The sequence below is a fragment of the Neocloeon triangulifer genome, unplaced genomic scaffold, assembly GCF_031216515.1.
Source record: "Neocloeon triangulifer isolate White Clay Creek 2 clone unplaced genomic scaffold, ASM3121651v1 ptg000003l, whole genome shotgun sequence".
NCBI lineage: Eukaryota > Metazoa > Arthropoda > Insecta > Ephemeroptera > Baetidae > Neocloeon > Neocloeon triangulifer.
Genome location: NW_026775546.1, coordinates 7,342,203 through 7,356,356, shown reverse-complemented (window position 1 = coordinate 7,356,356; position 14,154 = coordinate 7,342,203). Strand labels below are relative to the sequence as shown.

General features: G+C 33.3%; 2 protein-coding genes across 2 annotated transcripts in view; one reads left to right on the top strand and one right to left on the bottom strand.

Moving 5' to 3' along the window:
- The window catches only part of LOC132205848 (homeobox protein Nkx-3.2-like), a 182,434-nt gene that overhangs the window by 152,432 nt on the left and 15,848 nt on the right, over positions 1-14,154 (bottom strand). Inside the window, exon 3 of the transcript XR_009442723.1 lies at positions 6,145-6,167. The gene's annotated coding sequence lies outside the window, so the exon portion shown is untranslated. The remainder of the gene's footprint in view (positions 1-6,144; positions 6,168-14,154) is intronic.
- LOC132205847 (T-cell leukemia homeobox protein 3) overlaps positions 1-14,154 on the top strand; it is a 28,388-nt gene that overhangs the window by 3,927 nt on the left and 10,307 nt on the right. Inside the window, exon 2 of the mRNA XM_059635172.1 lies at positions 13,461-13,689. Within this exon, the coding sequence (XP_059491155.1) occupies positions 13,461-13,689 (229 nt within the window). The remainder of the gene's footprint in view (positions 1-13,460; positions 13,690-14,154) is intronic.

Sequence of the window (14,154 nt, the reverse complement as noted above, 5' to 3'; positions counted from 1 at the left end):
GTGCGTGCTCGCATTTTCTGCAAAAATTAAATGGCCCTTCAGATATTTCATCCGCGCGCGTGATTGTTTGACGGGAGAGTAATTTTGAGTATTGATGGATTGAAAAAATGTTATTTGAAATTATGCAAGAGAAGCAAAGGGAACGTTAATGTGCGTACATAAAAAAACTGGAGATATTAAAAATTCAATTGTGACCTTCATTAAAAATATTATAAGATAAATCTATATTGAAAAAGTTTTAAAATTATCCATACAAATTAATGAGATAAAATAATATTAAATAAATATTTGAATCTGAATCTGAATAAACCAATCTAAAGCTTTTTTAATTTAAATAATATCAAACGTTTTTTCTAACAACAAATCCAATAATACTGAGGCATTAATCGTTGAAAATTGCTTTTTGAACTTAAGTTCACTGAAGTTTTTCATCTTGCTATTAATGTTTACTTTGAATATTTATGAAGTATAAACAAACTTTTGTCCCTCTGAATTTATGGAAATTTTTAGTGATCAAAAAAAGAATCTCTGAATCGCGTTAATTTTTATTAACAATCTATAATTTCATTCCAATTTATTAAATAATTTGATTATTATAAAAATGATTATAAAAATTGAGAATTTCCAGGAAGTGCATTGTACTGTGTCCGTTCGAAATTCACATGACAGAAATATAATTTTAACTTAATTGGCTGCACGGTGTATTAACTTTTGATGGGATTGTCATTAATCGCCGTCATCAAAGCCACACATTTATCTTTAATAACCGTGAAAGAGATACACAACAACATCGTTAGAGAAAGCTAGAAATTAATACAGACACCGATTCAGATACAATTATTCTTTCCCATTGTGGTTGACGAATTATTATTATTTTTCTTTTTTTCGAAAATTGCAAACCGCAAAATGAGTCACCGTGTGTGACAAAATACACATAAAATAAATAAAAAATGGCACCGAGAATAGATCCTGTTAGGCCCTTTCCTCCTAAAAAGTAAGAATCTTGAATCACTGAGAGCTGCCGAGTGTGAATGAGTTCCGAGAATCGGCGTCAATAAATTCTTGCAGGGAAAATAATAAAATTAAACCCAGTAGCATTCGGACGTGTTTATATTAATTGCCGAGCGCGGATATATAAAATGCTTTTAAAATATTTATAGGCGTATTAATACCCACACACCGACCGAGCGGACTGCAGCGCTCGTGTATTATATTATTACACAACCGACACGCACACCTCAAGGGGCTGCCTAACATGTCAATAGCACTCATCATCATCATGATGCATTTGTCCCATTCAGCCTTCAATCCGTCTCTTCAAGAGAAGATCCACTCCATTAGTTCAAACATGAAAGTTACATTTGTTCTTTGTACAAAAATGGGACACAAATATTTAAGCCAAGATTGATTTCCACTTAAATTGAAAATTGAATATTGATTAAAATTATTTGTTATAAAATTGAATTTAGAAAAATGCTTTTTCAAAATAAACTTCCACAGATCAAAATGAAATAAATTACAACTGGAATTTGTGTATTTACTTTAAAAAAAAAAAAAAAAAAAAAATTATCAATTCAGTACATTAAATTAACTTTAAGAAATCATCCCATTTAATTTTGATAAATTTATGTTCTTTCCTGATAATTAATCACTACAAATCAAAATTAAATTATTCATCACTTTTAATACATTATTCTTGCAGGTTTTATCCGTTTGAATCCCCTTTAATATTCCATGCCCGAAACCAAGGCCTGCTCGGTCTGTGTTTCAAAACAACCCACCAGGGATTATTACCGCGGACGGCTAGAAAAGAGCTCCTGCTCTCCGCCGATTATATACGATAGATATTAAATATTAAATGACGACGTTTTCCCATTCCTATTGACTAATAGCCTTTTAAATTTTCTCCTCTTTCCTCCTCAACTCCACGCCAAGGCAATCCAACACGCACATCATTTAATTTCGCTGCTCAAGGGTTAACAGCATCGCCAGAAAAAAAAACCGAAACGGTTTTGCCTCGTGTCATGCCACGATGCAAAATAGTGCCTTTGGCTAGAACCAAATCCTTTTAGTTAAGAAAAATCTGATAAATCTGGGTAGCTGAGTAATAAAAAAAAATTAAGAATGAATCATGAAAAATAATACAAGACTTAAAAAATAATTTAAAAATAAACACTTTCCAATTTTGTGTAAAAAAAAACAATTGAATTAATTTAAACAATTATTTGAATTAAAAACTTTTATTTATACAAAATTTATAAATGAATCCTTTAAAGAAAAGTAGATTTTAATAATAATAGCAAAAAAAAAAAGGTTTTAATAATGGGCTTAATCTCTTAAATCAGGGCAATACGTTTTTGTTACAATTTCATTTGAAATTTCCTATAGATTTCATCTTATGCGAGATAAAAATCTGGCATTGAACTCACCCAAAGAATAAATGACAACTTCTAAAAAAGAGGTGTGTGTAAATGAAAAGCTCGACGATAATTTTTCACCGTGCCTTTCCTATTTCCTGTATTCCAAGAGCGGCCAATAATAAACAAATAAACGCGCGCGGCGTGGATTTTACCCAGTAGCCCAGTGAGTACCGGGAACACCATCCACGCAGCAATAATTAATCCTAACGAGCGCTTGCCTGCCGCGCTCGTTATTTGTTGGGTGTTGTAAAATATTTATTTTTTCGGTTCGACTTTTGCTACAAATAAGCGGTTGAGGGACAAAGGCAGAGCACGAGAGCGTTAGAGCTATTTTCGACCCTCAAAGAATAAAATTAATCGCGTTACACGAATCGGTTGCGCAAATTAACTATGAAGTCGTTTTTGGGATTGTTTAATGGCAGGAAATGCATGAAAATTGATAAAAAAAAAGTTTTGCTTAGAAATAAAACGAATGAAACAAACGCAGGTTCATTTTTTCTGGAAAGAGAAAAAAATTAATAAAATAAATAAATCTTCCGTTAAAAAGGAAAGTACCATTTCTTATGAAAAAAATAGTTAATTAATTATCTTCCATTATTATGATATTAAGGATTTAATTTTTATTTTCAATAATGGTCATTAAATTTTTAAGTAAAAATAATCTTTATAAATAAAAATTTTACATAATTTACGGATTGACGAGAATAAAATTATAATGAAGCCATTTGTATTATTTTTTCAACCTCATTACACAATTTTATTACAGAGTAAATTTCCAAAAATTAAGTCGTTGACTTTTTTAAGCATAATGAGTCACGACAGATAAAAAGATTGAGCACTGCTTTATCCAACAAAAAATCTGGCCGGACACGCCGAATGAAATGCCATTGCTCTCTTTATATATTTCTCATTTTTCGGATAAAAAAAAACACACATACTTTGTTATATTACATTTTTGATTTGATCCGCGGCACGCGAAAGTCTGCGCTGCGATTCGGTTTTTTTTTACCACTTTCGTCCCGTTTAAATAATCGTAAACGGCTCACACGCGATTGCCCGCGAACTAGATAAGAATCACTAAAAACAAATTTTACTTGCTTGCTGAAAAGCAGCGCGGCGGCAACGAGTGCTGCTGGTTTGTTTTTTGTAACACAAAAAAGCGGCGCAGACAGACGTGTGCATTGCGTGTGCTAATTACGTAATTTGATCCAAAGTGATTAATTTCCACATAAATCTTTTTCACTCCACGCCACTGAGGCCTTTTGATTATAATTAAAAAATTGAATTTAATGTGCAGCTTGTTATAGAAATAAAAAGAAACAGCCAAATCAATAAACCCAATTTTTTTAAATTGTTTAATATCTCTGCAATGAGAATAATTGAAATTAAAAATAAATTATACATAAATTAACAAATAAATTGTCAATTTTAATAATTTCCTTTAAAAATTTTTCCATCGTGTTCAATGAATCTGATACGAACAAATAAGATTAAAATTTTATCGTCTAGACCGAAAACTGCAGTGAATAAGGAAACTGAAACTTATATGTCAGACACCCGCATGCTTTTCCTTTTATTATAAAATTATTTAGATTGCAACGAAAATATAATCATTCACGAAAAAACGGAAACGCAGTGGGAAGCGCAGCACCTGAGCTTGAAAAGTTTTGGCAAAACTTTTACTCGAAAATGAATGAGTTGCCGCGTTAATGCTCGCGCACCATTAAAGACATAAAATCGTGGCACTAAAGGTAGGTATATGTATAATAAGGAGCTAAAGAGACTGCTCACTCACTCAGTCACTCAAGTCAAACAAACGGGCACTTAACACTCGAGCACGGTCGTCATGTTGCGACATTTAAAAGCTTTTTAATATATCTGATTAATCACAAAAAGCAGCGCTCAGACCTCTATTACACACCAAATAGTCCGCATAACCTGCGAGTATGGAAATCGAAACCTTATTACTTGAAGCTCAACTTTAATAATTTCATCCAACAGGTTGGATATTAATTTTTTAATTAGAGCATGATTCTCGTTTTAATAAAATATTTTTAGCAAAAAATTGTATGGCACTTGAATTTTCAAATTTTCAGTTATGAGTAAAAGTATAAATTAAATTATATTGCATGGAAGGGATGAATAAAATTTCATGATAAATATATGCTTTGCATAGATTTTGTAATTCTTATTATCTTATTTGGTGTATTGTTGATATTTAGTCGAAAAACCACTTTTTTTCTTTACTCTTTACTGCATATTTTATAGCAATAATGATTCAGATAAGATATTTATCTAAAATAATTAAAGAGTTGTTTTCATTACAAATCAATAATTTTTAATGTTAAAATTTAAATAGCAGTTTAATTGATTAGTTTTTAACGAACAGTACACATAATTAAGATAAATTATATTTAGCACTCTTTTTTCCTGTTTCAAATTTTAAAATCTGTATGTCATTCAAAGTTTTAATTGTATATTGTTTTCCTTTAGTTGCATCTATTTTAAATTGAATGAAGTTACTCTATAAATACTTTGATTTAAATAATTATTGTGTTTTGTTGTCTGGTGTGAGCCCTGACAATTCTGCTCAACAAAAAGCATGTTGGAGGTTATATGGCATTCTGTTTTTCACAAAAGATAACAGCACCCTCGGTCTACCTTTTGCAATTATAATATGTGATAAGGTGATTTCTTTTTTCATTGTTGGAAGTTTTGGAAGACGAGCATTGCCATTTGAATGTAAAGTTTTGGGTTGCAAAAGATACGGCGACATTTTACAGGAAGTGACTGACCTTTCCTTATAGTCTTGACGTATGAGATAAAAAAGACATAAAGATAAGAAAGGGCAAAAGAACCGTCTAGAAGGGAAAATACCCCAATTAAAAAAATTATCGCTGTTATGCACTGGACGAAATTATTATTTTATATGTTACAATTTCAATTTAGAAAAATTATTTCTCAAACATGGTTTTTCCCACGTTTTTCGAAAATAATGTAATTAAGCTGAAGAAACCTATGTATTTAAGTATAATCGGAAAACCAGAGATACGGATCTTTACAGCCGGCCACGTGCACGGCATGTCCGGCAATTCGGCAACAAAAAGCGGCACAAAAAAATCAATTAGATTAAACACAACTAACCCACATTTCAACAGCTGGCTCGTAAAATCTGGAAAATAAACAAGTGCCGACAGGTTGAAAAAATTCAGCATGCTATATTTTCCTTCCAATTATCCGTTGACAAATTAATGTGTTTTTTAGATCTCATTTCACACGCAAAAATATTATCACGAGTTTTGTTTGTACAAGTGCGTATATTTTGAACTTTTTCCATCGACTTTTACGGCACTTTCGAAGAAAATTGATAATTTACGCGCACTGCACCGTCGAGAGGCTATTTGTCTTAATTGTTTTAACGTTCTCAGAAGCTGGGTGCAATAAAACCGCAGCAAAGCCTCACTCTCTCATTATTACAAACTGCTACTGAAGAAGCAGGAAAAGCACGGAGAGTGTGATTTTGTCCACCAGGAAGGAAAATACAAAATAATTTCTCCGGTGGATCAAAATTAATGGCTCTCTCGCGCGTCTAATGAATTAAAAAAAATGAAACGCGGTCGAAAATAATTGGCCTTTGAGAAACGAGATCCTTTGTGAGGCTCTGCATTAAGGTTGGAAAAAAAAAGTGTCACACGTGTTGATATAATTAAAATAAAATACTTACAGTTTTGACGTACACCCTTCAACCTGAAAAACATATACAAAAATTAAAATTATTTGAAATAAAAAATCGAAGACATTAAGTTTTACAAAAGAAGCAATTTTCAATCAAAATAAATTAGCATTTATTTCAGATTTTAAATCTAAAATTCATAAGGTTGCAGTCGTAATTACATTAATTAGCATGAAAACTAATTTTGCGCCATGTGTTTCTCCTTCTCTGCGCCAATCGAGGGCTGAAAGGGCTGCTGCATCGCAAATGAGCAGTCGGCCAATGAATATTCCAGTGTCTATATCCTTCTCTGAATTCGCAGAGAGGGACAGAGAGAGGCTATTAATTAATTATGCAGCACGCATTAACCCGCCAGCAGGCAGAGGGCTGTTTCAATGAGAGAGACCGAGATCCCGATTAGCACGCGCAGTGCAGCCTAACGCGTTTTCAAGTTGATGGCCAAATCGATTCAATTCGCTTAAAGCCTCACAGAGCAGCTCTAGAGATTATAATTTAACTGTATAATATGCATAACAAGTAAATTTTTAACTTATTTTTTTTTTTAATAATAATAAGATTATGTTTATATAATTTCTGTCAATTTATGTTTATTTATTAATTTCTTAATTATTTAATACAAAATTAAGTCCTTCAAAAAGTTTCAATATAGATTTTATTTAATTTTCAGCACTGGGATTTTAATTCAAACAATCGATTCCATATAAATTGGGGAACTTTTAAATTCAGGTCCAGAGTAGGTCTCAACATGAAATTGAAATTAAATCGAATTTCAACCCCCTAATCCTCTAAATTGAGTTTTTTTTATACAGAGTAACTTTTTAAATTTCTCATCCCTTCCAATTTTTTTCTTCAAATTTACAAATTAAATCAACTTTATCCAAAAGGCTTTTCTTCTCGAAGCGTCTTTCGGCACATCAAAATCTGCGTCCCTTTCGTCAGCCTTTTCCGCCCTTTCTTCTTTCACTAGTCTTGTTCTTTCTCTCTGGAAACCGCACAAATCCCTTTCGGGCTTGCCAACAAGGGTGGTTTTTGTGTGCTGCCGGCGATAAAAGAATGGAGCTGCGGATCATTGATAATTCATGCGTCTGTAAAATGGCGCGAGTTATGAAAATTCTGCGCCAAAACGGCCGCGAGTTACAAAAAGAGGGAGAGCAGTCTTTTAAATTTATAAGATATTGCGCCTCAAGTTGCGGCCGTAAAACAGCAACACGTTTAATGAATAGTAAAACCTCGAACAAAAAGACCAACAGCCTTTATGGCCGCTCGCAAAATGCACTCAAACACAAAACAGCCCGCTGAATAATTCACGCGCCGGCCAATTTCTTCCTTTATTCTCTGGTGGCTCTTCTTTCCGGCTCGGAATTCGCAGCCACGAAATATTGCAGCCCCAGCACGTCCAGGGAATTAAAGCGTTTTGCTCCTGCATTTAAGATTATTCAAAGAAAAATGGAAAAAAATTTTAACATAAATTGGAAGCTTATATTTGTGTGTGAAATAAAATAATAAACACAATAAACAGCTACATTTTTACTTAAATAAGCTTTCATTTTTGATTAGAATAATGGTCATATGAATCTTAAGTGCAAAACTTGCTTATAATTATTCTTTGAAATTGTATTTTTCCAAATTTTTCCTTCATTATTGAAGCGAAAAATGTAAAATTTAGTTTATTACCAAATGAAACAGAAGTCCAAAGATAAATTTTGTCCAACTTTATTAGCCTCCCGTTTCTCTGCTCTGGACTTTGGAAAAATTTATTAGTTTGATATGAGGGTATGTACCGGCAGCACTATAATACATAAATTTTGCATCCGAGCCAGCGGCCGTTGGGTCACAATAACTCTTCTGCTCGAGGGTCGGCACAGAAACGACGCTCAAACTCCAAGAAACTTTTACTCTGCGGGCGGATATATTCAAATTTATTAAGCCTGGCTTGCAAGCAAAGTAAAAACCATTCACTGCCGCGTGTGTTTATATTCATGAAAATTTTATGCGCCCGCCCGTCTCGATAAATTCAGAGCGGGAGAGATTTGTGCATCTGCGCCGACCGAATTTATTTGCAAGCACGCGCTTATTTATATGAAAATGTGCACGGTTGGAAGAGGATGAAAATTCGCAAAAGGTTAAATGGTATCTGGATTTAGGTCTCATGACATTAAATGTTTCCTGGATAATTGCCTGGAATTGCATTACAAAAATTAAATTAAAACTTCTTTCAAGATTGAAGCATTTATAACATTATTTTTTAAATATTATTTAAATTAATATTTTGTTATAGCTCAATGACTTTGTGTAAATGTGACTGAAAAATTCAAAGCGGTTCATCAGATTCAGCTGAAACCGCTTTTTTGCTAAAAATTTTCGAAAAATTTTGGTCTTTTGGCCCAATAAGACTTAGATAATTTTAACACATAAAGCATTTTATTCAGCTGAATTTCTGATGCTTCTTAAAAACATGACGGCAGAGTTTTTAAAATATAATACAAAATTTAGTATCACTGTAAAATATTCAATTTTTTTTTAATTAAAATTTATTAAATAACGAATAGAAAGTTGGGAACTGTCCTCTTTAATTTAAAGTTAAATGCTTTTCTAAATTTCCAGCCTTTTTAGAAGTTTTTTATTACCCATCCACTTATGCGTATGAAACTTTTGATGCACATTTCGTCATGGCGCGCGGGCAAATCCATCGAGCAGAATTTAATGGGACGAAAGACGTGTACTCTGCTCTTCTGCGTGTATAAATATCAGAGCAGGCGGTGGCGGCGTTTTTGGCTGGCTCACTCTCTCACATCTGCATTATTGCTCATGAATATTTAAGCGGCCGTTTTACGGGCGTCTCATTTTTGTTATACCGAGAGAAAAAAAAAGTTGGTGTGTGTGCGGGGGGTTGCGAGGGGGTTGCCGCTTTTTTATATATGAAAAGTGTTAAATTGGATTTGGTAAATCCCACGTGTCGTATGAATGATATCCATCCTAGGCAGGCCTCAGATGTTTTTGCCGCACACACCTCAGGGGAAATAACTTGCCGCTTAAAATAAAAAAAAGAAGAGCAGCGAATTTCGCCGGGCTGCTTCTTCTTCTTTAAGGCAACGCCGAAGTTAAACGTCGCAAAGTGGATCTGACAGCAGACAACAGACTAGCAGAGCCCGGCGGGTCCCGCCAGGACCATTTGGGGTTGGCCAGATGCGGCCGAAGGGATGAAGAAGCCACTTCTTGCCCCGCCACACCACTCGATTCCGCCCTCGGAAAAGATTTGCACCGACCCCTTCGATACGTGCGCGCTCATCTCGGCCTTGCTTTTCACACCAAATCATCACATTTTGCCGCAGAGATGGAAAAATTTCTCTATATTTAACACCACCTTGAGATAAATCTCGGATAATTTTAGAAGAATTGAATTGAAATAAAATTTAAATGCTGTTATTAATGCAGTTGGAAAAGTTATAGACAACAAAATACATTATGCACATTTTTATTTTCTGAAACTTTTCAGATATTAAAATCGCATAATAAAAAATTCATTTTTTTTTTTAATTTTTCAAGAGAAAAGTGATTGTTGTACAAAATAAGGGAAATTGAACGCTATAAAAAATTAAATTTATAAAAAAAAATGATAAAATTTGATTGGTTTGCTGAAAATTTTGAAACATTTCAAGTAATTTCATTGTAACTTGTTACAAATGACTGAGTAAAATTTATCGCTTGCAAGCTGTGAACACATTTGTAGCGCATTAAAATCACACCTTATTACTCCTAATACGAAACCCAATGTGCGCAGTGAAATTGCCACTCACCAGCGCAGAGTGAATGAGTACATATGTGTGAGCGTTAAAATAATATGCACCTCTCACTCAGCGCGGCAATAACGGCCAATTATAATGAAACACAATTTATCTACGTATATTATTTTATAAATTGGCCTCACTTGCCCTGCCGCATGAGTGTCCCTGTGTGTGTTAAACACGTGTGTAATTATTACAAACAGCCTCTAACGCCGCCCGCCGCATGACTTTCGAAAGCACAGATTATTTTACTATTATTACACCGGCCTGTGTGTTTTAGTCATTATACTGAAAACGCGGCTCACAGTTATACATAAACGAGAGGCATCTCGTTCATAATTGCCCCATGGGCTGACTGAGTTGACGTAATCCTGCATAATATGCTGCCACAGGGTGGAGCGGCAAGTGGGATCTGCCCAAAATTGGTTCAATACTACTCAACGACTAATTGATTTAAATTATTATTGCCATTGTTCGATTTGGGACTTTGAATTTCAAATAGGCGTGTGTGTAATTTGGCGGTAAACGGGAGGTCTTATTTATGAATGATCTCAGAACGGAATATGAGAGCATTTAATACTTAAATTTTCTTTTTTTAAGTAAAAAAACTGTTTATTATTAAGTATAGAAGAAATGTTTAGTAAGATTAACGAAATTAGATTTAAAAAAAAAAATATTAGGAGATCAAGATAATAATTTTTCTAAAACATGTTTCCAGTTTCCAATAGACCTTTTTAAGTTTTAAACAATTTAAAGAACATAATATATAATTTAAAATAAAAGAAGGAATGCAGGTTTCTTAGATGGACTCGTTTTGCTAGTTAAAACCAGAGTTGGGGAACAATCAGCACCAACAATTAAAATCGTTGCAGGCATAATTTATTAACAACTTTAATTTCGCCTCTTCATTAGGTGAAATTTCCAAACAATGAAACTTCTAAAAAATTAAGAAATTAAATCTTAATAAGAAAAAAATCGACCAAAAACACTTATTTAATACTAATTCTTTCACCTGAACTTTAGTTCCTAAAAATCTTCCAAAAAACAATATTTTTCCTAATTTGTTGCAGTTTAGTGTTCAATTTTTTTTTAATATAAAATTTAAAAAATTCTTAAATAAAGGATTGACATAAATTTGTATTTAATTTAACTGTAAAACAAAGTCACTATTTTTTTTATACAGAACCAATTAATATATTTAATTCTAAAATTTTAAAGTTTACGACGAGACTTAAGTCTCGAACTAAATCCTCCATTTTGCTCCAGTTTGCTGAGCGATGAAAGTGGGTACTGATGGCGTCATCGCGATCATTTATCACGCCGGTCTCGCTCGCTGGCTGCTCTCGCCAGCTACTTTTATTGTGTTTTGTTTGGCGTGTGTGTATAATAAAGGAGGAGGAGCCACGCTGAATATACAGAACATAAACAGCAGAGCACTTATTATGGAGCAGGGGGGCCGGGGAAAGAGAGTAATTACACTCGCGCTTGTTACAGACGAGAGCTCAAACAGTTTTCTTCTGTTAATAGGAGGACGCGGCGCGAGGGGAGCCATACTTTATATTCCATCCGGCTGCGCGCTATAGTTGACTGACTGTCTCTTCTTTTTAGGGGGGCACTACTTTCCTTATGGTCGTCTATAAAAGCGAATTAGTGCTAATGACAAGCAGACATGCGAACTCGGAAAAGACACTGGCTGACAATGAGTAAAAGAATGAGGAATGGAAATAATTATTTTATTTTTAATAGCTAATAAGAAAAGAAAAACAAAGCAAGGATTAAAATTACAAATCGAAGAAATTAATATTTGATCGTGGCTGAAGAAAAAGTGATATTTGTGTGAAACAGGAACCTATTTGAGGATTTTGTTTCTTTCCAAAATCATTTCCTAATAATTGGATTCTAAGCATGCTAAAAATGGTTATTTAATAATTTTACATTCAAATTATGATTTAAGGCGGTCATATTTGATGTAATATTTTACATTTTATAATTATAATTGCGGTAAAATTAGAAAAATGATTTGCAGTATTTGCAAACTTCTTTACCATCAATGTTTGTCATATTTTAGTTTCAGTGAGCTCTATTTTATTTTCAAATTAATAATATATAGGCGATAAAAATTTTTTCATCCAAACTATTATGATTAAGCAACATAAAATCTTAAGTACAGTAGAAATTAATAAAGCAAATATTAATGAGGAGGATTTTCTTCACTTTCTAGTTCATAAAAAAAATACTCTTTTCAAATAAATTTCTTTACAACAATTTTTCCCCAATAATTGCCAAAAATGGCTCCTAATGTTGAACAGACTTGATTTAATCATGACAATAAAGAGTCGTTAAAAGGCTTAGTGATTTGAAAAGAAAAAATCTTAAAAGTATAGATTTATGCCTTTTTTTAAATATATTCTACTCTATGAATTTAAAATGCAGAATAAATAATTTTTATAAATTTTAAATTCATTATAACCTTTTCATTGATGCATTTATTGTATATATTTTGTTGGATAAAAATAATACAAAATTACATTATCAACTTGAAAGTTAATAATAAATTACTAATTGAAGTTTGGATTTGTGTAGCCAAAGTAATAATACAAAAGATTTAATTTATTCTGCTAGATTAACTGAGCATTTTTTTTAATATTTTATTGGTGTTTAATGCAAAGTAATTTATGAACGCACGCAATTTACACAATAATAGTCCAACTCACTTTCAAACCGTCATAAAAAGGCGATTTTCAATCAGATTGGGTAAGCCACGACGACTCAGATTTTTATTTCTTTCCTCCACAAGAAATACCTACTTAGTTAAGTTTTTATGCTCGTCTGTCCGTCACAGTGACTTTAAAGTAAGTAAAAACGGTTCGGGGTCAGTTTAGTGCGTAATAATTTATTGTTGTTATCGTGCCGAAAAGAGAGACGCGCTCTTTATTGAGAGGACCCTTTAAAAGCAGGCGCCTAATGATTGCTCGTGTTTGAGCCATCAGGGTTATCAGGAAACACTTTGCTGCGGTCCATAAAACGAAAAGTGATCTGTCGCCACGTAGCACGTCTCTCGATCGAGCCGCGGCAGCTCTTTTTTATTTGTTCGCTATAAGAGCAGCAGAGCACACGCTGCACGAAACCGCCTTAAGAAGGTCTTGATAATAGACACTCGAATTAACTACCAAACCTGAAGACGGAAAGGAACTTGATAAATTTATAAAAGAGGTCTTTATAGGACGTGTGGATGAAGAAAGGATCAATCTGCGGCGGGAATTCAAAATAAAAGTAAACCTATTGTGTAACTGTTTGGGTTTTATTTAAATTCTTTGAATACTTAATATGTTGCCCACATAATCTAGAAAAATAATACCGGAAAAATAAATTAATTACTATGTAAAAAGATAATTATTTATAACAATTTTTAAAGATAAATTTGAAAGTTTCATTTAAAATAAATTTGATATTTTACAAACTAACTTTTGAATTGGCGTTGTAATGGAAGAGTTTTGACCTTTTGTCTCTTTTCTGTTTCAGCGACATTCCCCATAACTCGGCGGATCGGTCACCCGTACCAGAACCGGACGCCGCCGAAGAGAAAGAAGCCGCGCACCTCGTTCACCAGACTGCAGATCGCCGAGCTCGAGAAGCGATTCCACAAGCAAAAGTACCTGGCCTCGGCCGAAAGGGCCGCCCTGGCCAAAACGCTGAAAATGACTGACGCCCAGGTCAAGACTTGGTTTCAGAACAGGCGGACGAAGTGGAGGTCAGTTATAAATTAATTTCTAACTTTGAAAAATGAAAATTTCCCCCTCAAATATTATTCATTAAATTAAAATTAAGGAAATTATGGATGATATAAATGTGTTGAAATAGGAAATAGCCCAGAAGCTCAAATAATGAAAGTCTTGAAGTATGGCGGGGGCACTAAATTTTTTGCAACTATACATTCGGCCAATCATAGATTTTCGCACTTCGATATCAACCCTTTCTTATAAATTTAAGTTGATTGCGACCTTACCTTATCAACTGTGAATTTTTGTTTCATTTGCCAACATAATTTTCAAGCTCAGGTCCGCTTTTTAATTATAATAGCGTTCTTATTAACTCATGTCAGTTCCATAGATTTTTAAATAAAAAATATTATTTGAAAAATCCTCAAATTATATTTTCCAAATTGTTCTAATTTTTTTGAAGTAAAAATAGACTTCAATTTAATTATGTTTTCCTT